The 25945-nt window shown below is 38.9% G+C and overlaps 1 protein-coding gene across 1 annotated transcript in view; it reads left to right on the plus strand.

Annotated features, from left to right (window-relative positions):
• The window catches only part of LRP1B (LDL receptor related protein 1B), a 288470-nt gene that overhangs the window by 18132 nt on the left and 244393 nt on the right, over positions 1-25945 (plus strand). The window contains exon 4 of the mRNA XM_041473230.1: positions 10084-10246. Within this exon, the coding sequence (XP_041329164.1) occupies positions 10084-10246 (163 nt within the window). The remainder of the gene's footprint in view (positions 1-10083; positions 10247-25945) is intronic.

Raw genomic sequence — 25945 nt, forward strand, 5'->3', positions numbered from 1 at the left:
AAGCAATAGAAAATACATTTTATGACAGTCTGTGAGTGTGCTGTGATCTGTTCTGCAGAGCAGAGCTGCTGCAGGCTGGAGGGACGAGGGTCTGAGGAGCCCCTGGGGCTGTGCCCCTGCTCCACTCACTGTCACACTGTGCTGCCTTTGGCATCCCTCAGTACAGAACTGAGCTCACATCGGGGTAGGCAAAAATTTTATAGGTAAAAATTATTGCTAGGAGGAATCCAAGTGGACCTGGAGGAGGGTGCAGTGCAGATTGGTGTCTCTCCTCTGCACTTGGCAAGGGTTGGGACAATTTGATTTTACTGTTTACATGAAAGGAACAGTGATGTAGGAAGAAAGGCAAAATGCTGGTGTTTTGTCTTTTCCCCTCTAAAGGTAGAATATGTCAAAGGAAATACAGGTTGGATATTAAGAAAAAGTTTTGCACAGAAAGAGTGACAAAGTTCTGGAATGGTTGCCCAGGGAGGTGGTGGAATCCCCATCGCGGAGTGTGTTTAACAAAGCCTGGATGTGGCACTGGGGGCCAGGGCTCAGTTGTGGTGTTGGGTCTGGGTTGGACTCGTTGCTGTTGAAGGTCTCTTCCATCCCAGTGATTGTGTGAATAACAGAGAATAACAGACACTGTGAGGTTTAGAACCTGAAATGCTGGGGGATACACAAGGTGGGAGTGGTTGGCACAAGGTACCTGGAGCTTCAGGGGTTGTGAGCAGGTGGGATTATGGGCTCACATCTTCCTGGGGTGGGCTGTTTTGGGAAGGGCTGGAAGCCTTCTGAAAGCAAAGGTCAGGTTCTGACATATAAGCACATTGAGTTGGAGTCATATTTCTGGAAGCACCGGCTGTGTGAGTGATTGATGAGACTTTTAATGGGATCTATGGTGCCACTCTGGTTTAAGAGAATGCTCAGGTAGGCCAATAGCAGCACTACTGGGGTGATGAGAGAAATAAATAAGCAACAACAAAAAAAAGCAGTGTCCCAATGTCTGCTTGAAAATGGATAGAAAAATAATTTATGTATAAATCTAAAGCCATGTTTTATTTTTATTTTTTTATATTACTGGAAATAAGTTCACAAGGAATTGTTTTATTATTTTTAAGTGCAGTAACAATGTCAATATTTTAAGTCTGGGCAGTTGTCTGTTTTGGTCAGGTCACATATAATAAACAACAGTCTTCTCCTCAAAGGTTACTATTTTGATATTGAAAATATGTAATGGATGGGTGAAAAAAAAAGGACAGAGAGGGGGGAAAGGGAGGATGAGGTAATGTTTACATGGGATGCATTGATTATTGTCTGTTGGCAGCAATGGTAGGCAGGAAGGGTTTTATTTGTTTGTTTTACTCAGGTGACTTTTGTAGGTGCTGAGCAGTGATTTCAGAGTCTTGCAGGAGTGCCAGCCTGCTGATGGCATGGTGTGGATCCTTCTGCTAGAGGGAAAGGAAAAGATGAAGAAAAAAGCTCAATGTCCTGAATATAAGAAGCATTTTTTTTTCTTTCCCTCTAGCAACCCTAAAAAAGAGGCTTTTTATCTAGTAAAGTACATGATAGGGTTCTGTTTCCAAAATAATGTGTGAAGAAATGAGGTGTATGTTTGCTAACTGTGCAGGTCAAATTTTTTTAAATTGGAGAATATTTTTAGATTGTCTAAGTTGTAATTCTCAAGCTGGATTTTAAATGGACTCCGTATGCAGATTTTAATTATATTTAAAGCAAGTTCTATTTATTTTAGCAATAAAGTTGGGTATTCTTGTGGGTTTATATTTCAGAATTCTTTTTTTTTTTTTTTTGTGAGTGTGTGTGGTGTGGTTTATTTGTTTGTTTGTTTATTGCAACTGTTATTCTCCTTTTCCTTATATATGTTTAAGATGAAGACAAAGACTTTTATGCCCAATGTGAATGTGTCTGTATAACAAAATTAAATACTCTACGGTCAGTATTACTTTCTGATTAAAACTAGTGTAACAATTTCCTTTGGGATTGATTTACTCCACTGGGTCATGGCATGTCCTGTATTTCATATTGTCTAGAACATTTATTGCTAAGAGCAACCAGAGCAGGCAGCAGATGAAATTATCCTACAAAATTATGGCCTGCATGGTACCTGCAAGAACCTGCAGCATATCTGGATCCTGTGAATGAGAGTTCTCTAACAAATGTTGCCTTCTACAAAAAAAATGCAGAGTGAGTTTCCTTTCCTGGGTTGCCTAACCCATTCTTTAAGAGTTGTCAGACATAATTCACTTCTCAATTATTCCCAAAAAGCATGTCTTAAAGCACTGTTGCTTACCTCTGGTATTAAACTGTTCAAACTTTCTCTGGAAGTCATTTCTCTTAAATACTTTACATTTTGAAAGCAACTCCATACATTTATTGGCATTTCTTTGCATTATAATCATCTGCTACTTATCCTGTCTGTGGAAAAACGCTTTGAGTGGCTTTATTGTTGCGTGATGATGGTTTATGGGGTTCCTAACCCATGCAGGGGGCAGTCCTAGGGAGGTGGGAGGTGGTTGGAGGAGGGGAATGTCACAGCCTGGAGCAGCCACACCACGTCCCCACCGCAGCTCTCGAGGCCACGTGCTCGATGGGATGCCTGTTGCAGCTGAATTATGCTTTAATTTTAACAGTGGGTGACTTAACTGCTTTGAAGTAAATAACTGGGTTTGATTTACAGTCTCACTAGATTTATAAGAAGCTGTTGAATGTGCAGCTAAAAAGAAAAAAAATAAGGCTGTTATAGCTATGTACCTCTATAAATCTGTCTTTATTGTTCAGCATGTACATGGGCCACTGGGACCCCATCACAGGTTTGCAATCACTGGGCAATGTGTCTGAGACTCAGCAATGCAGAAATTGGAAATGTTAGGGTTTTCAGCTATTCTTACAAATTTTTGACATGAGATTGATGTCAGAAAATTCACCCTCTGCAAAAATCTTAACAGTCAGGATTAAAAGACAGGGCCACTCACAAGGCTCTTATTTAATTGTTTCACTCTCTCCTTGCTCCTTTAACCCGCTGGCATCACAGCCAGCTCTGTGATGCAGGGCCCAATAACAGAAATTTCATTCATCTTACTCATTCCAGAAGCTCGATGCATTTCCTGATAGAATCATTCTATAACAAAAGTAAAATAAGAAATATGCTTAATAATGCTTAAGAATTTAGGGCTGGATTTTGCTACCCTGCTGTAAAATTCCTGGGAAAGGCACAAACATATCTGGGGCATCATCACATTTCCACTGGGAGCAGTGTAAAGGAATTTGTTAGAAGAGGATGTTGCTGATGATTGTTGTTGTCATTGTTGTTATATTGGTTTTTTGGACCCTCAGTAGAAGAAGGAAGTTTATTAAAGCCACATTTTCACGTTTCTCTCTCAGTACCTGCTCAATATTCCACCTCAGCCAATGCAGAATCGTGGAATCACAGAATGGTTTGGGTTGAAAGAGACCTCTAAGATCATCTCATTCCATGAGGGACACCTCCCACTGTCCCAGGTTGTGCCAAGCCCTGTCCAGCCTGGCCTTGGACACTTCCAGGGATGAGCCACAACCACTTCCAGCCACAACCTGTTCCAGTTCCTCACCAAATGCCCAGAATTTTTCTTTTCTGCACCTGCTGGGAAGCTGAATGCCTGAATCTCAGAGCATCTGAATCAACCACATCTCTGAGAGACTTGGTGTCTTTCTGAGCTATCAGGATGCTTTCATTAAGTATTCATAATATTTAGATGATTCTTATATTTTTGAAAATTCTTTAGCTTGGAGAAAATGCTGTTGTCTCAGTGTTCACATTTATAGGTTTTTAATGCAGTATATTGTGCTCCAGGGTTGAAAGAAAGCCAACAATATTTTTGTCAGTAACCAAATTGATTGAAATTGAAATGCTTTTACTCCACAAAGAAAAGGAAAAGCTTTCTTTTGAGGAACTTGAAGTCTAGATGCTTTAAAGTGCTTATTTAAATTTAGTATATTTTAGGTTCTGCATTGTGCTTCTAACAAAGAGTATCTGTGAAGGCTGATTTAATTCAGAGGAATCAGATATTTGAGGATGAGTAATTTGAAAAAGATGGATGGATATTTTTCACTTGATTTTTCATTTTTCAACTTATGTAATAATCACTCCGGACATGGCTGCTAAAAGTTGAGACACCAGTGTGTCTGACTTATTGAATGCTGGCATCTTTAATAAAAATCATACTTTTAAGTGGCATTGCAGACAGAATTATGGCAAATTCTTGGTAGTGGAAGAGGCACGGAGAAAATCCATTCCAGCTTCACTTTCCCAAGGCACAGTGTCAGTACAAGGCTGTCTGGGCTGCTAATTAGGAACATTAATGTCAAAAGAGTGGCACAGCAAAGGCTGTGCTGCTGCAGGGTTTCACAGCTTGTCATTTTTGTGTTTTAACACTTCTTACCTGCTCTCACCGTCAATGGCTATTGGAGAAAAAAGAAGAAAAAAATACTTAGTGCTCCTTGTCTCGTTCCAAACTTGGCTTTTTACTCAGTGGAGGCAAAAGATATTCCCAAGTGACTTTCTGCTTGTCTTTGCAATAAAGTTTGTTTGTTCCCTGATAAATACATAATTTTATCTCTTTTTGTCTTTCTAACTAGATAATAAATTAAACTAAGTCTGGCCATGCCAGTTTGGACATTGCATTCAGAAAGGAGATGTAGGGGTTATAGAAGAAAAATTAGTAATTTAAAGCAATCAAAATAATTCTTCCTTTAAGATCAATTTTTGCAAAAGAAAAAAAAACAAAAAACCAAACAACAATAACAACAACAAAAAAGGAAAAAACAAAACAAACAAAAACCCACAAAAACCTAAAAAACAACCCAGCCCTTCCATGTGAAAAACAAAGATTGTTTTAAGCACTTTCAAGTATATATTTTAAAACATATATTAATGTGGGGAAAATCTAAATATGAACTCAATACTGATTTAAATATGCATATATGAGGAAGTTTTCATTGCAGTAATGTCCAGACTAAGGAAAAATTGACTGTATAATGCAGTACAAGCTAAGTTCTTTTCCTAAAATAGTGAGAAATGGTCTATCTCTTTCATCATTGACAAGAAACATAGGGAGAGTTCAAGGAATATTTCAAATTTTAATTACATTTCATCCAAAACCATTTCCCAGTTCAATCAGAAGTTTCTCAAAACCAGTCCAACAACTCCAGAATTCCACTGAGTAGTTTGCTCAGATCAGTTCTTACATTAAAAACAAAGAATGTTTATACTGAAGCTTTTAACCGGAAAAAGCTTGCTAACTTCTGTTTCTATATCTGGGAAAAAAGAAATCTGTTAATATAATACTGACTTTACTAGATAGTGCATGATTGCAGCAGTAACAGTAATGCAAGAATATGTCACTGCTTTTCCCTCTCTTCTGCTAAAAATCCGAAGTCTTGTGCTAGTCTTGATTTGAAATGGAAATAAACGTAATAATTCATACAAGATATATGGAAAATCAAAGTGAAAAAAAAGAGCCACTCTATTTTTCTCTGATTTCCATAAACCATGGTTTGGCCATAAGACATATATTTCCAGGACCCTTTGAAGATTTAGCCACCATTATATGAAATTATTATTTTCTCTAAAGGTCTAATAATGTCTGTGTGTTTAAAAGGCATAGGAAAAGTTCACTTCCAGACACACTTTTGCTGTGCCCACAGTCTACATAATGTCATTAAGTAGAGCAGAATTTAACCTATATGCTGTCTTAACTATTCTTTATGAAGTCCTTAAGAGGAAATCCTAGTTTTTAGAAAGTAATAAAGGAAAGATGATCACATTTGGCAGAAATGCTCCAAGGAAACTGTTATTAATATAGGAAAAGCCCTCAAAACTATATAGAAGATTACTCAGAATAAATATGTGTGTTTTCAAGGGGAAACATTTCTTTTTAGAGACTTCTGAAACCGTGCAAATGAAAGAAAAAAAGATCAATTACTTTAAAGATGTGAGTGGACCAGACATCTGCACATAGTGGAGTTTATATATGATGAAATAGGCATGAAATGAATTCAGAAACTTCTTGAGTACAAAAAGGTTTATATATATTTTAAAAGTCCCCAGTTCAGCCAGAGCCTTTGCTCTGTGGTTTACAGTGCATGCAACTCGTGTGACAGCTGGGGAGCCATTCACAGCAGCTTCATGCAGAGCTGCTACCAAACCATGCAGATAAAATGGGATTCACACCACCTATTCTCTGCCAGCCAAGGGGATTTCTCATGCAGAATTTAATTTGGTGGGCGAGTGGACCCAGAAAATTCTTTACAAACTTCTCTCATGAGAAAGTGGATGTGTCCAACTCAGGGGGCAGGAACAGAGACAAACCCCAGAGCAGATCAATGGTGCCTCCAACACACAAATGCCAAATGTGCTCAGTGCCCACAGGAATTGCTAGGGACAGTGATGGGATGGTTTGGAGGGAGGTGTTCTTTGCATAGCAGGAATGAAGCACGGGCAGATGACTCTTCAACTTAAAGATGAAAAGTGGTGTGTTTATTACAGCACCAGGCACAAGCAGAACAATTTCCAAAGGCATGTGCGAAGGATCACAGACTCCATTTATCTAAAAAAGTCTTACATATTCATATCATTCCCAAAACACCTAATACATATTCATTACCTAACCCCACCTACCCCTGTTTAGTATTAAAATGTATTATAATGAATCCAAAGTTCCTTCACACTTGTGCAGTTCCTCACCTTAAATGGGGCATGGGTTCTGAAATTGGTCAGTGGGTTCTGAAAGGGGGCATGGGTTCTGAAATGGATCATGGGTTCTGAAATGGGTCAGTGGGTTCTGAAATGGATCATGGGTTCTGAAATGGGTCAGTGGGTTCTGACATTGGTCAGTGGGTTCTGAAATGGGTCAGTGGGTTCTGAAATGGGGCATGGCTTCTGAAATTGGTCAGCGGCTTCTGAAATTGGTCAGCGGGTTCTGAAAGGCAGCATGGGTTCTGAAATGGATCATGGGTTCTGAAATGGGTCGGTGCTCTTCTGAGGTCAAAGTGACCCTTTACTTTTGCCTTGTAGACAGGCTTTGGTCCCCTTGGCTGTAGCTCAAGTTTCAGGGCCCAGGTCCTCTTCTTTTGCACAGTTAGATCAGCATCCTATTCTGTTTCTTTAAACACAGTAAAGACAAATATAGTATTTATATCTTAGCCTTAACTATTCCATCTGCTAAGAATTAACTATCCCTTATTATTTCTTCTTGCTGTACTCTTAATTTTTTCTATCCCCCCCTAACTAAACCTAGCTAAAGTTTTAACTCTTTCAGTTTCTTTAAACCCTTGATTCAGGACATCTCTCTGGCAGTCTGTTCTTCTGAAGAAAATGACTGTGAATTAATGTGTTGCTTGTTCTGGAAACTCTGTGATGAAAGTGATGAAGCATGGCATACTCTGGAAAGAGCAGATTTACAAGGAATGCAGTTGGAATGAGCCTAAACCTCTCCAGTAGCCAGTGCTGCTGGGAGCTCTGTGCCCTTCACAAATCCTGCTGGGCAGGGAACTTGGATAAATAAGTGTTCAGAGCTACCAATGCTTATGGTGTGATATTGGTTCTGGATGTCTCACTTTTCCTGGAATGCTGAGCTCAATTTCAACTACCTAATGCAAATGGTTATCCCTAATATGACCTTGAACAAATTATTCTTGGTTTCCATAAAAAAAAAAAAAAGAAAAAAGAAAAAAAAACAAAGGAAAAAAAAAAAAAAGTTGTTTGGTGCAATTTCTTGTGACATGTTACCAAAAACCTAAGGAAAGAACAGAGCAAATATTTTATAACTGTAAGTACTGCCATGTTAACAAATAGAACAACCTGTGTGTGATGTGCCTTTCACATATGTATCACTTTTATCTCAAAATAGGTACGTTTTTCACACAATAAGAAAAATTCCTCCAAGTGGCTGCTACTTAACCTTGTTCCTTTTCATCCACTTCTCAATGTACAGTAATTTCTAGAGCTCTCATTGCAGGAATTTAATTACTAGTTTCATTTCTACAAATGTTTGAAATTGGATCCCTTTTGTACCTTTTGTCCTGTTTAAAAGATATTTTCTGAAATGTTTCTGTTACACAGAAGCTTATCTGCAATTTTCAAAAGTCTCCCTGAATCAGTAAACCATAAATTTTTCATTCCACAAGTCCAACTTTGGAAAATGGTGAGCAGGCACGTTGAAAATGCTTTAACTATTACTGATTTCCAGAGGCACAGAGTTTTCTTCTGGCATTTTTAAAAGCATGTCCTATATTTTGCTTGTAAAAAGGGAGGAGAAAAAAAATGTGTTTTCTTCCTATTGTCTGAAATATATAAATGCTCACATATCTCACAGTGCTTCTGACATTGGCCTTCTCTGGAGTCTGGGTATTGGGCTAAATGGAGCATTTCTTTATTCTGGCTCAGCAGATCTTGGTAATAGGACCTATCAGGCCCAATATTCACTTTGAATTAAAAGGGAAATGAGTGGTGGAAGGGCAGGAATGGGAGAGACAGAAGACAGCAGTGAACTGTGTAATGAGGTGGCTGAGGTGGGATACAGTTGGTGTTCCTGGTATTTCACTGAGTAAATCTTGTTTAAGTTACCTGCACTTTGAAGGACAATAAATGAGCTTCCATGTCTGTTTTAAGTACAAGGCTCATAAGCCCTGAGTTATCATCAAAAACTCAATGAATACAATTTTTGTTTGATCAAGTTTACTTACTATTCTCCAGTGCAGAGTAGATGGGATGGAGGCAACAGGTTTTTTTGGTTTTTCTTTTGATTGTGGAAAGTAAACCTGAAAATCCCCCATCTGAAGGATTACAAACATAAAGAAAACTAGAAGTTAAAAAAAAACAAACTAGCTTCTCTGTGTAATGATATTTTATCACACCTGGCTTCTTTTATCATGACAGAATCTTGGCTTATGTTAGCACTATTTTGGAAACACTGTAATACAATAAACTTAGGTTTTTAAAATCAAAAATCATTTATATTGATCATTGAAAAAAATTAACAGGATATATATTTTCTATTAATTGCAGTATTCTTTATTAAAGAATAACTAATTATGTCCTACAGAGTGGTATCAATACAATACTGTCAATAAGAAGAGGAAGAAAAGAAATCTTAGTTAAATAATATTGATAAAGTTATGTTCTTTGCACTTCTCTGTACTTTTGCTTACTGTAACACTAAGATGGTGTATGGGCAGGTCAGCTGATTTATAAGAAAAATGGAGGATTTATAAGGCATTTACAGTGTGGTTCCAGGATCCCAAAAGGAAAAGAACAGAGTGAGCAGTTGTGTTAGGGTGCTGTGAAGCTGCCACAGAGGCCTGAGAAGGAAAACTTGGTTGTTATTGAATGTCTTGATATTATCACAGAAAATTTACTTCAATGCTACTTCTTGTGGCAACTGTCAGAAATCTGGCAGCACCCAGATAGCCCAGAACTACAATAAAGAGGTTTTTTAAATGAAAATGAATGAACAGATAAGGTGGTTTTAGACATGCATATCACTTTTTTTTTTTTTTTGGTAAATTTCTGTTAAGTATTTCTGGTCTGCTTTTAGTCCCCTTTAAATATAACCAACAAACTCCTCTAAGCTTTACCAATGTGCCATCCCCAGGGTCTGTCAGACATCCTAGAACACTAAATCCAGAATCTGAGTGACTTCAGAGCTGCCCTCCCCCAGCAATCTGGTACCACCAGTGTTTCAGCTGCTTCACAGGTGCACCATCATTCAGTGGTGCTGCTTCTGAGGAGACCATAAAAAACACAATGACAGACTTAAAAATATTTAACAGAGCTCAAAATATATGTGTATCTTTCATACCATTGTGGTTGCAATCAGATGCCGGTACTTAAAAAGGAAAAAAAATTCTCTCCAACCCTTATTTATGTACTGAGAATTGGATTCCTTATTAGAAACCCTACAATAGGTGTAAAGCAGCTGGAGCTCTTTATGTGAGTGGAGCATCTGCTGGCAGAGCAGCCAGCAGTCGCTTTCTTGGATTGAAGCTGCACTCCTGAGCTCCTTTTTCTTTCTCTTTTTTTTTTTTTTTTTTTTTTTTTGGCAGATGTGCAGCAAATAGCAATGGACTGGATCACTGGGAATTTTTACTTTGTGGATGACGTCAGTGACAGGATCTTTGTCTGCAGCCGGAATGGGTCAGTGTGTGTGACCCTCATCGAGCTGGACCTGAGCAACCCCAAGGCCATAGCTCTCGATCCAACATCAGGGTAAGGTTGTTTCTTTGCACTAGGATTTATTTCACTTGAGTCTGTGCCTGCACATCGTGTATCTGTTCCATGCAGGTGTTTTAATAACTATTTTTTCTTTGCTGTATTGAGTTACTTGCGTAGTTGCTGTACTAAAGCCATAACATGTAATGAACTTGGAGCAAATAGTTAACTGTGTTAATTGTAATCATTATTGCAGCATGTGCCTTGTGACTTCTCAAAATGGAATCAAAACTGAGAAAGAAATTTAATCCCTGCTTGTCACAACATTTGCTTTTGTGTTTGCTTTTCTGTAAGTTGTGCTTCTAACTAAAGGATGTGGGAAAGGAGTTTTTGAAGGATTTTTATGATCTATCCCCTAATTTACAGGAATACTGGAAATGAATTTACTGAGCTTATTTATGCAAAAAAGTGGAAGAAATTTTACTATTCTTTAGAGGGTCAGCTCTAATGGTAAAATTACCATTTTCTGTTCCATAGATAACTACATTCAGTGCCAGTTGGGAATTAAGCCTTGATTAAAATACAGAGTACTAAATGTCCTCCAATTTATAACATCCACCAGCTGGGAAAAGTTTTTAAGCAATAATGATATAAAAGCATTACTAAATAGGAGTAGAAATAGGATCAAATTAATTTATAACTAAATTTTGGTAAGGGTCTTGAACAAGCATTTTACCTTGGTTTTATTAGTCAGTAAGTAGTTCAGACCAAAATCCCTGATGGAATATGTCCTAAACTGCCATAAGCCCCTTCTCAACAAATACAAAAATATTTACAGTAGAACAGCTTGTCATCCATATGTGGACTTTTGTCAGTCTTTATTTAAAGCCTGAACAAATATTAAGAAGCATTATCACAATGACTTCAGTTCTGACAGGAACAGCTTGCATGTAAAGTTTACAAAGAAGTTTGATAATGTGATCTTGAGTATAGCTGTATTTCTCTCTGCAGCAGATGGTAAGCTTGACTTGATCTGACTGCAGAGTTGTTTAAAAAGAAAAATAAAAATTCATGTAGAAATTGATTTTCTGCACGTTCTGATCTGAAAGAACTTGAAGCTTTCAAATTTGCTGACAGCAGCCTTTTTTCTCTGCCTTTACTTGTATATTTTTTGCTGGATTTACTGGATGAATCCAAAGCTTGTCATTAGCTAATCTTATCTGTCAGGGATGTAGGGATTGTGCCCAAGCCTTTGGTTTTGTGAGGAGGGACAGAAAAATGAGAGATTTCAATTGTTATCTGCTGGCTGTAAACCATTCCTGCCACGTGCGAGGTGAGGAGTGGGGAGAGGGAAGGGCTGGCCTGTAGGAAAGGCCACGAGTGACCCTGGTATTTTACACTGTGGTTCTTATTAAGCAATCTCCATTTATTTTGTGGTAAAAACACCGTGTGGAAAATTTTATCAGAGTGCATGTTTAGCAGTTCAGCAGTTATTTCGTTACTGGGTTTTTTTGGCATTTTTATTAATGATCTGATGTATGTTGTTCTGTTAATTAGATACCTCACACATTTTAACTGCTAAACCCCAATTTATATAGTAATTATGTTAGTTTTTGACTGGGTTTTGATCCAGAATGCAAACAGATAATCAAAAAGCATTCTGGCTATTTTAAAAAGTCTCCTGATCCTTTTTTTTGTCATTTGCTTTCTGTCCTTCTTTTTTTTCTTTTAACCCTTTCATGCTGATCATAGTTGAGACTTATTTTGGTGTCAGAGTTTTGGGGTGGTGTTGCTCTCTGGGTAACTTGGTGGCTTTATTTGATTTAAGAAAATCACAAAACCATCCATACTAAAACCTATATTGTAAGTTGAGCTCCAAATGAGTTGCTGCTCACTCAGAGGGGACCATTTCCAATTCTAAGAAATTCAGTGTGTGATCCCAAGCCTTTATGTCTGTGATAAACTTCCTGTAGTAGCACAGGGTCAAGCCCTGCTATTCTTGCATGTTCACACCCATGTGTTACGAGTTCAGTTGTGTCATGAACCAGAAATTCTGCTTTTATCCATAAACAGCCAAGTCATGGTGGAAAATTTGCTCATTCCAAATGGTTCCCCTCGCTGCACTCATGAATATCTTTTGTGAGTGTGGTTAATTTTACATCTGTGTGCCTGCAAGTTCTGTTAGATGTTTAGTGGTGATGTTTGATATATTCTCCTGTGAGCTTACAATGGAATTGGAGCTACTAAGTCTCTTTCATATCACACAGGGAGTGAAAGAATTTTTCATAAAAGTTTATTCTCATAAAACTGTATTTGAAATTGAGGGGAAAAAAAGACTTTGCTATTCATGCAGCTCTTGAAGAGCCACATTTGTTATGTTTCTCTTCCAAGCATGTTACTTTGGCAGGATTTCAGCACTTTATCAATCAGAACTGTGTTTGATGTTTTGGTTATTCCAGACTAGATCTAATGCACAAGCACCAGAAAAATACCTGCTTCCCCCTGTGAGCTGTAACTTACCCAGTTAGGGGTTTTGCAGTGCTGGTACTCATCTGTTTCATCAACTAATTATCAATTAAGGGTAGTACAGTGTAAGTATCAGCCCTGTGTTAAGGAGAGCATTTCCAGGAGCAGAGAATGTGCCTGCACTGATCACTGGGAGCACTTCAGAGCCCAGACATGGCAGTGAAACATGGATTGAAGGAAAAACTGGGACAAGAAGGGTAGGAAATAAAGTGGCAATTGGTAACAGAGAGGGAGAATAAATTGTTTTACAATAATATATTATCTATCAAATGCCTTTGAACTAAGATGTTTGGCTCCATATGTCTGCAGTTGATAGCTTTGATAAATTTTAATACGGGACTTCTTTTCTTCAGTGGTCAAGGAACAGAAGCAATTACTTTTGCTGGTCCATGAAATTGGTGTAAAATTGATGATGGTGCTGCTCACTGTCAACACAAAACAAATACAAGCCTGGGTAGAATGGGTTTAGCTGAGATCCTCAGTTCAGGTCTGCTGTACTCACAGGGAATGGTTTTTTGAAGTATTTCAGCCAGTATTCCATTGGCATATTCATGAGACTCTGATCACCAGACATTGATGATGGGGAAGGTTACACATTTAACACTCACAAGAGGATAGATCAGATTTAGATTCTTTCCCAGCTCTGCCATGACCAGCTAAATGCCTCTACACAGAGCATTTTATTCTGTTTATGGCTCTGCATCTCTTTGTATTTAATAAGAAGCATACAATGCCTTTTGTTCAAGCTATGTGATATTTGAATGCATTCAGGAGCATTAGGAATTAATATTGAGGAATGCTAACTGTGTACATCTTCATATTTATTCTGTAAATCTGTCTACTTAATTGTCTCCAGTGTTCTAGGTAAATTGTTGCCTTCCACTGCACCACAATGGCCACGGAGAATGTGCTGCAGCATTTTACAGAGCAAAAATGCCTTGGAGTAGAGTAATGTGCTGCAGTTCCCTCCCAACGCTTAGTACTGCTCAGACATCTGATATATATGGAATAATATAAATACCTGGGTGTCTTAATTTCTCTTCATACCCATTTTCTGATTTCTTTGGGAATGTCAGAAAATGGGGAAAGGACAGGAGGAGCAGATGAGGCTGCAGCCCTGGGGCTACTCCTGGTTCCAGAAACGTGCAGCTTGCACCAATGGCTGTGATGCTTTTTTTGGGATGCCAGCCATAACTTTCTACTTTATTTCCCAGGCTTATGGAAAAAGAAGAACTTCAAGGAGGTTAGGTTTGAAATGTGGATGATATTGGTGTAGCATCCACTGACAAAACTGTTCAAACATGGGGAGATGTGTGATTAGAGGTTACACAGGGTGACATTGCAAAGAGGACGTGCAGAGCAGGGCTGGAGCGTGGAATGATGTGTGGAGCAGAGTGAGGAGCAGTAATGGAGTAAGGAAATGGTTTAGATACCTCCTACATGAACCTCCATAGAATCATCACAGAATTCCAGAATAGTTTGGGTTGGAAAGGACCTTAAAACTCAGCCAGTTCTACCCCCTGTCATGGCAGGGACACCTTTGCTATCCCAGGTTGTGCCAAGTCCTGTCCAATCTGCCTTGGAGACCTCCAGGGATGGGGCAACTACAGCTTCTCTGGACACCCTGTGCCAGGGCCTCACCTCCTCACAGGGATGAATCTCTTCCCAATATCCCATCCAGCCCTGCCCTCCTTCAGTATGAAGCCATTCCCTGTGTCCTGTCCCTCCATCCCTTGTCCCCAGTCCCTCTCCAGCTCTCCTGGAGCCCCTTTAGGCTCTGGAAGGGGCTCTGAGGTCTCCCCAAAGCCTCCCCATTTCCCACTGGGCACCCCCAGCTCTCCCAGCCTGGCTCCGGAGCAGAGGGGCTCCAGCCCTGGGAGCATCTTTGTGGCCTCCCCAGGAGCTGCTCCAGCAGCTCCACGTCCTGCCAGTGTTGAGGATCCCAGGAGTGGAGGCAGCTCTGAAGGTGGGGTCTCACCTTGTCCTGTCCACTCTTCTTGTGCTGCAGCCAGGACCTGGGAGGTTTTCTGGGCTGCCAGGGCACATGAGGCCAGTAAAAGAGAGGGATTGAGGGGGAGAAGAGGAGAAGGGCGAAGAGAAGAACCAGAGGGGATGAACAATTGAGTCATTGCTGGAGTCACTCAAACTTGTGACTGCCGTTTAAAAGTTGTATTAGGAACAAAGGGGAGAAAAGACTTCTAAAGAGATTTGTAAAAGGAGCAAGCTCACATTTTAATACTGCAATAGTGTGTGTCATGTAAATATTTGAATAAATCTTTTAATCGGCTTTTCTTTCTGCTATGGTGTAGAAATACAAAAAAACCCACAGGCTCTGCTTATTTCTTCCACACAACGTTTGTGAATGCATTCAAAAAGAGATTGTGTTGTAATGATTGAAGAACAACAGCTATTAAAGTGTTATGGTGTTATGTACCATTTCTTGGTAATGTTAGTGAGTCAGGAAAAAAACAAAGAAATGCACAACAGCAAAAAAAAAAAAAATACTCTGTTGTATTTTAAGTCTGTAATGGCAATCAGTTGATACCTCTGGGATTAACAAAGGGGAGCAAGGGAAACAAGTGAAGAATTAACAGCTGAAGTTGTCTTTTTCATCATCTCCGAAATTTATTCGGAGGAAAAAAATATAAAAATATTCTGTGAACTTCCTCTCTGATTGTGAAGATGCTAAGAACAGATTTCTTCTGTGGCTCAAATCAAAGCCACAGTATGCAAATAATAATGATAATTAAAAATACGTAATGTCATTGTGTAAAACACAGTAAGGAAATTTGCCTCAGTCTAAAATTTCAGAAGACAGGAGGAAGCAAGGGGGTAAGAAGACATTTTGAAATTCAGCCTTCCATATAACAACAGTTGAACAGCAGCTTTAAAATACCATATTTGAAGGATCTAGAAGAAAAATAATAAGAAATGTTTAATTCTGCCTTTTTTTTCTTTATTTTTATTTTTATTTTTAATTTACTTTTGAATTTATTCTGCCTCTCAGATCTGGTAGAGGTAAGAGGAGGAAATTGGGTGCTGGCCATCACTCTGTTGTGATCAGGGTGTTCAGATGCTGTTGCAAATGTTTTTTCTTAAGCTGTGTGTGACCATCCTTGTGGGATATTTGCTTTTATTGGCCAGATCAAAATGCAATGCAAGGTCCACTGAGCACTTTTCACTAAAACTTGAAAGGAATGGAAAAAATTTACACATCATTGAATGAAGTTTTCCTTATTAAAGAGCCATGCACAGGATATGGTGCCTGGGGTCAGGGAAAGCCACCCCAGAGGATGGAAAACAGCCCTTAATGAGTCAAAGAAATTGAAGATATAAATAAAAAAGAATTTTGGGCTGGCAACTCAACCTGTTTGGCATCATGGGTAGACAGGTAAGCCAGTAAGAGCTGTCCTACCTGGTGGGATTTTGGACAGAAGATGGGTGAGGTCTCTGATGGGACAGAACCCAAGGCCAGCCCTGAAATCCTGCATTAATAAATCCAAAACAGCCAGCAGAGAGCAAATCAGCTGGTGAGGGGTGGAGAGAGACCTTTCTGAAACAAATTTATTGACAGCCATTTTGTTTTTCTTCTCTCTCTGTACCTATGTATTTCCAAAAAAAAATAAAAAATCAAACCACAAATGCAGTTTGTATTAGTCACAATGAGTAGTTTGCATCCAGCTCACATTTGCCTGCAGGTATCAGTGAGGAACTGGAAATTTTTGCAGGGAGGAAGAGTAGAAATTCAAAAAGGAGGGGAGGCCAAACCATGTATTTTTTTCTTTGTTTGCTTCATTGTTATTTAGACAGGAGAGTAGTTCAGGGTAAAAATAAAACATCTGCACTTACTGTCTGCTGCCTGTTTTATTCTCTTTTTACTCTCTTGCCTTTGAGCTTTTATAGCAGCCTTTGGGCTTAGGAGAGACTCTGAGTCTTAAAACTTTGGGGTTTTTTTGGTTTGTTTTTTTTTTTCCCTATCAGATTAGTCACCATTTTCTGCTGATCAAAGAGGAGAGTTATAATCATTTAACGCTCACTTTTAAACAGCCAAATCATTAGTGGTTTAATAACGTGCCATTATTAAAAGAGCTCAGTTCCTTTTCTTGTCACAAAGATTTTCAAAGAGCTGTAAGATACACATAAGACCCACTCACTTCAAAAAAGTTTTAAAGATGGCCTGAAAAGGAATCTTTAAAAAATCGTTTAAAAAAACCCCAACAAAACAAACAAAAAACCCTCAAACCAAAAACACTAAAAACTTTGTAGTAACTAATCATAATATGAAAGTTTTCATTAAAAATTCATATTTTATTTTCCTCCACAACCTCTTTCAGGCTGTGAACAGTTGGAGAAGGTGTAATAGAGGAGCCAAAATAAGACGAGAGAAGCAGATACTTAAACAGATGAAAAAACCCCAAAACCATCCTTTTAAAATTATTTCCACTTCTTTTTTTTGTCCCTTGAGCTCAAATGCTTGCTAGCAAATTATGAAAAAAAAAAAAAAAAGAATTTTTTTTGTCTGATCTCAGGTTTTACAAAACTCCTTCCAGTTCCGTGTTCTTCCATCTTTTAATTTTAATTGTTGTAACTAAACTGAGACAGAAAACTCTTTCACCTTTCCATTTCCCCCTGGATCTTTTCTCCCTTGGAACTTCAATTCCAGTGCAGCAGCACAGGTCTGCTCACTGGGAAACCTTGTGGCTGCTGCTCTTGGTAAGAAAAAGAAGCAAGAGATATTGTCACATGTTGGAGACATGTTTATGGTGAAGACAGGTTCTGATATGAATTAGAGCACTGCATGAGTGGGCAGAACAGCATTTCCATTTCTGAGTCTCCTTCACAAAAAAACCCCCAAATTCTAATTCATAGATCTATGGTAATTCCAGGAAAAGAAGAGCATTTTGAGCAGAAGCTTAATTAGTGAAGAGCTGGTCTCCTTCCCAAAATAAGGTGATACAACGATTCTGCATTCATGTGCAAACTGAAGATAGGAGAAATTATGGTTCTTTTTAACAACAAATTAAAAAAATAAATAAAATTTGATTTTTGAGCATGCAAAGATATGAGCTTGTGTGAAAAAATCAGCTAATTCAGTTCAAAAGGACTCAGGGTCACTGACAAATCTAAAGGAATTAAAATACCAAGCATGTGACCTACCTGCATTAAAAAGGAACTCATTAACAGTGTCAGGTTATTGGTATGGATTGAAGTGACAAATATAATCAAAGCAATAAAAATAGAATAGGTTTGAATAGGTTTGGTACATGCATGTTCTCAAGTAATGATGAGTGTTTGCTATTGTGCATACTTTTTCATTAATCAAACTTTGCTGAAAATAAAGATGGATGAGTATAATTAATATCCAGTCTTCTGTATCTACCCTGAAGGAGGGCTGTATTTGGTGCCCAAACCAAGTTGCATTCAGAGAAAAAAAAAATACTGATAGCAGTGACAAAGGATGTATTTTTTATTATAATCCTTTGTGAAAGAGCTGGCAAAGTGAACACTGGCAATGTTATTAGAATAGTTCAGAACTGATGTTCTGAGACTTGGTATAATAACAACACTGCCTGGAGAATAAAAAGCTAACTAGAGTAATACTGGTGAAGCATGAACTAAAGTGAGCCTTTTTTCTTATGCAGCATGTGCCCGGTAATGGATTTCATATATTGCTACTAAGAGAAACAACATTTGAGTAGTGTCAGCAAGTATGAAAAAAAAAAAAAAAATCAGTGGGAATACAAAAACATTTGTGGAATTACAAGACAGCTGTGGTTTGTGAAAAGAAAAATTTAAAAAACCCAACAAAATAGCTTGTAAGTCAGTAAAACTTTCTCCATTTCTGCAAAGTTTGGTGCAGAGGGGCACAAAGGCAGCGTGGTTCCTCCCAGGGGCTCAGGTTCTCCTGGGGAGCTGAGCTGTCAAACCCATCTTCAGTACCCAAACCAGCTCTGCCCTCTGCTTTTGGGCCCTAAACATCAGAAGTGGCTCAGCAAACCAGGCTGAGCTCATGAACGGCACAAATAAAACTCTGAGTGCATTGCCCGGGGGCATCCACAGCTGATCCAACACTTCCTCCCACCAGCTTCACACCTCCTCTGGGATTGGAGTCCTTACTCTGCTCCTCACACCCCTCACCCTCAGCCCTTCGCTAATTAAGCTTCTGCTCAAAATGCTCTTCTTTTACTGAAACTGCCATAGACCTATGAATTCAATTTTGGTTTGTTTTGCTTTGGTTTGATGGTGTTTTTTTTGTTTTCTTTTTTTTTGCGAAAGAGACCCAGAAATGGACATGTTATTCTCCTTGGAATAGGAATAGAAGTGATGTCCAGGAAAAAGCTACATGATTTATGTCACCCTATCAGTGATTTTCTTCAAGTTGAAAGCAATTAAGCTGGAGACAATTGAGGCCACTTTGTTTCTGAATGAGAATATAAATGGGAGTTTAAGGCTCCATAATGCGTGGACATTATGTTCATGTCCATTTGAAATCTCCTGGGTTTTTTTTTGGTTTTTTTTTTTTTCATTTTATTACCTGATTATCTTATTATCTAACCAGCTCCTGTAAGGTCATTTATGTTGAAGACAGGTTCTGATTTGAATTAAAGCACTGCATGAGTGGAAGAACAGAATTGAAATAGCTGCTCAGGATCTTTTTTTTTTTTTTTTAACTGTACTTTTATTAATCTGGACTTAAAAATATCCATGTGTATATAGATAGATATTGATAGAGATTTTTTTTCCCCCTCTAAAATGAAGAAAATTAAAACTGGAAGAAAAAGCTCATGTTTAACACAGATAGTGTATTATGGTGTTATGAAGTTTTCCAAATCTGTTTTCCTAGTGCAGCCCACATATTTCTTGTGCTTTTTAACTGAGTCTTAGCATTGCAGTAGTGCAAAATTGTGCAAACCATGAATTTTCTGAAAAGCTCTTGCCATGCCATTCTTTTCCTTCTTCCCACAAGATAAATAACCGCCTGTGTAGATGCCATGTTTGAAGCATAAAACCACTAAATCATAGAATATTCTGAGTTGGAAGGAACCCAGAAGGATCATTGAGTCCATTACTCTTGCTCTGGATTAACCAGAACCACCCAGAGAAACAAAAATGATGAATTCAGTCAATTCAGTTAATTCATCAGCAGTGTGATGATATCATCCTGATGGAGCTGCTGTTTTCTCAGGGCTGATTACATGGATGGCTATTTTTTTAATATATATTGATTTTCCAATTTTTTTTTTCCCTGAGGTTTCTTGCATGTCAGTGGCCTCGTTGCTATGCTCAGTAGAGTGAACATGCCTTGCTGGAGCTCAGCTGCAACATGACTCCTTTTGGTGGAAGATAAAGAAAAGTTGGAGGAAATCTGGAAATATTAATAGGAAATAAAAAATGTAAAAACCTCATGGCCTGTCTAAAACTTGCAGGAACTGTGGTAACGTATTCTAGAAGAGAAAATCCATACTATTCCTATAAAAGCCTGGTAGAATAGCAAGGTAGATTTAAATTCTTATTAAATAAAAAACAGGATAAATAATTTTAATTAGCAGATACTGGTAAATAGAGGAAAAAATTCAATTCTGAGACAACCTTAGCGTTTAACTGATGTAGAAGTCCCTCTGTCATTAGGGAGACTTGGGATGTCTGTCTGGAAGGGATTCAAGGTTCAGCCTTGGATTTCACATCAGGATGTATGTGTGTGCAGGACTGTAAGCTTATAATGTCAAAGAATGGTGTGCTAGAAGAATAAATGTCAATAATTCTATTTACTGATGTTTCAGTGCTGCTATTTCAAAAGTATGGCTGAATCATTACTAAAGTAACCCTTTGTTTTGTTTCTCCACTTGAAGGAATTTGAGAGAATGTAAGGAAAATGGGTCAAAATATAAATTCTGGGAAGTTTTGGGTTTTTTTCTTTTAGAGGGTTTGCTGCAAATTAAACTGAAAATTGGATTTTAATGAGATTTTGATACCAAAAATTTATCCTGGAACACATACATAAGTGTAACCCATAGGCTGCATCCTTGCTTTTTAGGAATTGCCTTGATTTGAGTGGTTAAATTGTAAGTTTAATTGTTTAGTTTTATGTTCATAAAGCAGCACTAGCAACTTTCTCACAAGGCTCTCTCTTGGTTCTGAAATGAATATGCTCTGTGCTAGAAACTCCTAAACTTTTTGAAGTTTGCTCATTACCAGTTAGCTTGGGTTAGTTGTTCATTTTCCCACACAAACACCTTCATGTGCACACAAAAACTTGGTCCAAATTTGCAGTTGGCCTCAGTCTTGGTGTTTCCAAGGAGCAGAATTTAGGAGTTTGGGCAGTGTCCAGGCTGGCACTTGAAAACTTGTTTACTTTGAATCAATGGGTAATTAGCTCACTGAGGAGGCAAACCTTTAGCACAGGGAAATCTAGAAAAAGGCCATCGAGTTAAAAAATAATCTCACTGACTCTGCTTCAGTTTTCTTTCGATCATTTTTATTCATTAGGATTTGACAGCAAATCGACAAACCCCAAACCAAAATACCCAGGGATCTTTATTCAACTGATATTAAATGAAAATGCCCTGTTAATAGGAGGGTATTTGAACCTCACTGCCTTTTTTACATGCTGAGAAGCCACTGCTTGCATTTGGAGAGCTTTGTAAGTTTTACAAACACACGGTTCTGCTGACAGGCTCCTCCAGACCCAGGGATTGCACGGCACCACCTCTTGGCTGTTCTCCTCCAGCAGAACAGAAATGCACTGTACTTGCTGCTGGCACAGCTCCTGGGGCTGAGCAGAAGGAGAGGACAAAAAGCAAACTGCATTCCCAACAGGGATTACACTGCCTTCAACAGAAAATCAGACCTCTAACCAAAATATTTAAATTGGAACAGAACTCGGTTGACTACACCAAGCCAAGCTCTTGTTTGGATTCCTGAGTGTCTGACATGGTTTACTGATGTGAAAGCACTGCATCTTCTGAAAGTTCAACGATTTATTTGTTTGTTTGTTTTATGTATGAATCTCTGTTAAATTACTGTTCTGTTACTTGTCACGGGGAGTTTTCTGAATGCTGTAATACTTTAGTAGATCACAATACTTTGGTGTATGCAGCTGTCACTTCAGAAAACTTGATGTCTATTCTAACATTTTTAAAAGTGAAATCTTAATATTGGAATTGTCACGCGTGCTTAAACTTTCAATATGCTGGCAGCTTTATTTTGAAAGGTTTGAATGCCCACAGGTCTTACCCAATTCAGGGAACAGCTGAGACTGCTGAAGTGAGGCTGCTTACATAATACATGTTGTGTCTGTGGATGATTTCCAAGACTTCAGGAGAGGATTCCTGTCTTTTGCTGCTGAATTATTTTAGCCTGATGTTCCACAAGACACTGCTGCTTATGTATTTTTAAGAGAGCTTGCTTATTTTATCACATTCTTTGAAGGCAGAATAAATGAGCCTATGACATTCTACACAGAGGTTTTGGTCTAAATTTCATAATCCATAATATTCAGAGAGCAGATTTCATGAACTATACAACTTTGCCTCTGTCAATTTAAGATTATTGTCTCAAATTATCCTGTGAGCTGGCATGGAGAACAGTTTATTTGCCACTTCTTGCAGTGACTTTTTAGCTACTTCAGGACAACTAGCAGATACTTCTTTTAACCTAGACGAAGAAAACTCACTTCTTGCTACTTAATTTTTTTATATATTCCCCACCACTAACACCTTCTTCATCCAAACTTCTAATTTTTTAGTTACTTCACTCTATATAGTCTGCTTGGTCTCCATTTTCCTGGAAAGTTGATGGAAGTAGGAAAGTTTGTTTGTTTCCTGTTGTAAACAATTGAGTGTAATAGTGTCTGTTTATCTGGAGTTTTTTTTCCTTGGCACTGTGATAAAACTGGCTTGAGTCCAGATTCTGGTGAGGTGTTACCTTGGTAAAAGTGATTTAATGATTTGGATTTTCCTCTTCCTGCTACATGTTTTTCTGCTCCTGTTCTTTCTGTGCCCTTCCAGCTGTCACTGACTCACCTTTTAGATCCTTTCCTGAAGTGCTCTTGCAGATCCACGTCCTCCCTGTCTTGTATCTGTGTAGATGAGTCACTAATCATTATAAAGAGAGATTATAGAAGGGGGATTTTGCACAGGGGAAGCCATTGGGATGGTTCAGCTTCTGTTGAAATCACACTACAGACAGCTTTTCCTATGCATCCTACTCAACTGCATCCTATTTCAGCTGGAACAGAGGGATGTCTAATTCCCTTCCCCATATTCCTTGCCATCCCTTACTTTTTGGTGCTGTTCAAAGCAAGATGTGTTCTTTATTCAGTGACACATTGTTCTTTATTCTAAGAGATAGTTTTCTGATGCTCAGCAGAACTTCAGGAAATGATTTCTACTGTGTGTCCACTTCCATTTTTTAAAGTGACCCTGGAAGGTACAGAGGGACACAGCTGCCAGAGTGTGGGAGTGTGATCTCCTGTCTGTCATCACCTCAATGTTACACGACTTAGAGGAGGGTGAAGTTGGCAGAGTTGCCTCTCAGCAGAATAATGTGTAAGCTGGTTTTTGACCCTTCTGTAAAAAGCAAAGAAAAAGCCAAAAAAACCCACATACAGGATAAGACTGTTGCAGCAGAAGCACAGATGCTGAGAGATCGAATGCAAAAGCTTTCTGACAAGAGATTTATTACTGTAAATACCCCAACACAGACCACAGGGCTGGATAAGGATATTCATGTCTTTCATCTCATGTACTCCTTGGAGATATGGCTGTGTATGATCTGCTTCCCTCTTGCCAGTTAGTAACAGGAAATATTACTTTACTAAACCCCATTCCTGGTTTTCAGAAACATCAGCCTCAGAAATAAATCCATTTAGTCCCTAGCTTGTTAATCAAGTCTCTATTCATCTGTCCATACAAGCCATAAAGTTCTGCAGTGAACATGTAATTGTAATTAACATCATGGACCAGTTACAGGGTGTGAATTAAACCTTTTATTTCCCAAATGGGGACATGTGAGACTGCTCAGCCTTCATGACTTCCAGTCAAGGGGCAGTGCTCTGAAACAGGGAGGTGAGGATAAATATCTAGGAGCTAAGTAGTAGTGTGAAAAATAGATGGATAAAGAGACTTGAAGGAAAGGTGGGAATTAAGGGCACAAAAAAAAAAAAAAAGGAAAAAAGAAATGTAGAATGGGTTTTCTTTTATTCTGGTCAGAGATATAAAGAAAAAATATAAAGAAATTTCAATATTTAAAAAAGAAGACTTGCGCAAAGTGGGACAATCTCAATCTTTAGCTTTATTGTACAAGTTTTCAACAGTCTTGGGAAAATGTGCTCCACATATTATTAGTATTTAAAGTGGAATATTAATATTTTGATTGGAGCATTTACTGTAAGCAGTGATGGGGCAGTGGTTTTGTGGGAGAACCCACAGAGAGCCCGTGCATCTTTCTCTCGTAGCAAGTGCACGTTCTTGAAAAGTGAACTTTGCCTCCTGCATGCAAAAACCAACAGGATCTCACCAAAAATTGAAACAAGGACTTGTGAGCAGTGGGTGCTCTGTGCCTGCTGCCAGTGCAGCTCTCCCCAGGCAGGGCCCTTGGTGCCTCCTGTGCCCTGTGGCACTTTCTGGGCTCTGCCAGATGGTGCTTTGGCCTTCTGTGAGATCATTACTGCTGAATGTTTTGGGGTATTTCATTGCCCAATGACCAATGAGCTGTATCACCTTGAAGGCATCAGCATTAACAGACGAAGGCAGCAGGTGATGCTGCAGATGAAATGTTAGTATTTTAATGTAGAGTTTTGCTTGCATTCCAGGATAGCAAGAATACAATTAAAAATAGCAGCAGCAAAGTGATCACGTCCTTCCTGCAGGCACTCATGGGCAAGCTCCAATCATCTCTCAATGTGCTGCTCTCAAATATGCTTTTCTCCCTTTCTGTGTAAACTGTGCTCAACTTTAAATACGGAGTGGATGCCTGTTGTGGTGTTTGGTTTAAGATGTGTTACTGAGCCCTAGCACACTCACCAGGTAACAGGGCTGCAGGAGGGTGTAAGAAGTCACAGCTGGAGGTCCCACAGCTGTACTGAGGTCACTGACACCAGGGCAGTCATCTTGGGGCACAAACATTGCCGTGGAGATCGTGGAAGTGTCCTGTGGACAGGGCTGGGTTTATCCACATCTCACAGCCCGCTGAGCAGCCAGCAGCCTGCTCCATTCCTGCAGCAACAGGTCTGACCTTTAGGCTCCTGCAAAGTAAAGCTCTGAGTTCCAGAAATCCAGGTGCCATTAGCACCAGCAAGGACAAACTGGGATTTCAGTCAGCTGGCAGTTTCCTTTCTCCCTCGTTAGAGAAATACAGTGCTGATTTGTGTATCAACACTTTCCTTTTGCCTCAGTGGTTCCAACTTCCACTTGTTAAAAAGTTGCACACAAACAAGTGTGGGCATTTTCATTCAAGTAAAAGTGGTTGTAGGACTGACTGCAATGCATAATAAGCTAGAGAAAGCAAACCAGAGAAACAGCTGCTGCCAAAAGATCTCCAGAAAATTCTGCTTTCAGCCCCTGCAACTGATTGAGAAAGTTGCAGAAAAAAAAGCTCCTGCATTTTATTGTTCCAAGTAGCCCAAACTTGTATTTGTGAACAAATACAACATGGATTATCCTCTAATATATTAAATGGCAAATGCTATATTGCAGAACAATAAGGATTGAAATCCCAGGCAGAATTGCAAGCCTATTTGCTTACAATACAAAAGATTGTCCACCTCTGCAGCTGTTCAACATCTGTCCCCTGAAGGTAATGAGATAAACACATGACAAACAACATGTAAATGTCTGGCAATTAATTCACCTGGAGCCATGGGGAGGGACACAAAGCTGCAATCCAGTTACTGAGGCTGGCCCACAGATAAATGACAGTATAACACTCCAAAAATAAATATGAGCTACAATCACAACAACTTTGCCTGAGTCAGTGCCTGATCTGTGGGTTTTGTGATGGCTGAACTGGCTCGTTACCAGCCAGCTTTGGAAATTTTTAGATTGCATTTGAACATTTGTAAAAGCTGAATGGGAAAAGTAGTCTCAGACTATTGTCCCAAACTCAGATGAGATTTTGGGAGAGCTGCCTCAGAGGTGCAGTTTTCCATTCAGAGAAAAAGAATTGCACCTACAAATAAACCCTTAGGGGTATTAGCTAAAGCATCCTTTATAGAAACACCCCCCATGCTGT

The sequence above is a fragment of the Pyrgilauda ruficollis genome, unplaced genomic scaffold, assembly GCF_017590135.1.
Source record: "Pyrgilauda ruficollis isolate IOZ18807 unplaced genomic scaffold, ASM1759013v1 scaffold3, whole genome shotgun sequence".
Classification (NCBI taxonomy): Eukaryota; Metazoa; Chordata; class Aves; order Passeriformes; family Passeridae; genus Pyrgilauda; species Pyrgilauda ruficollis.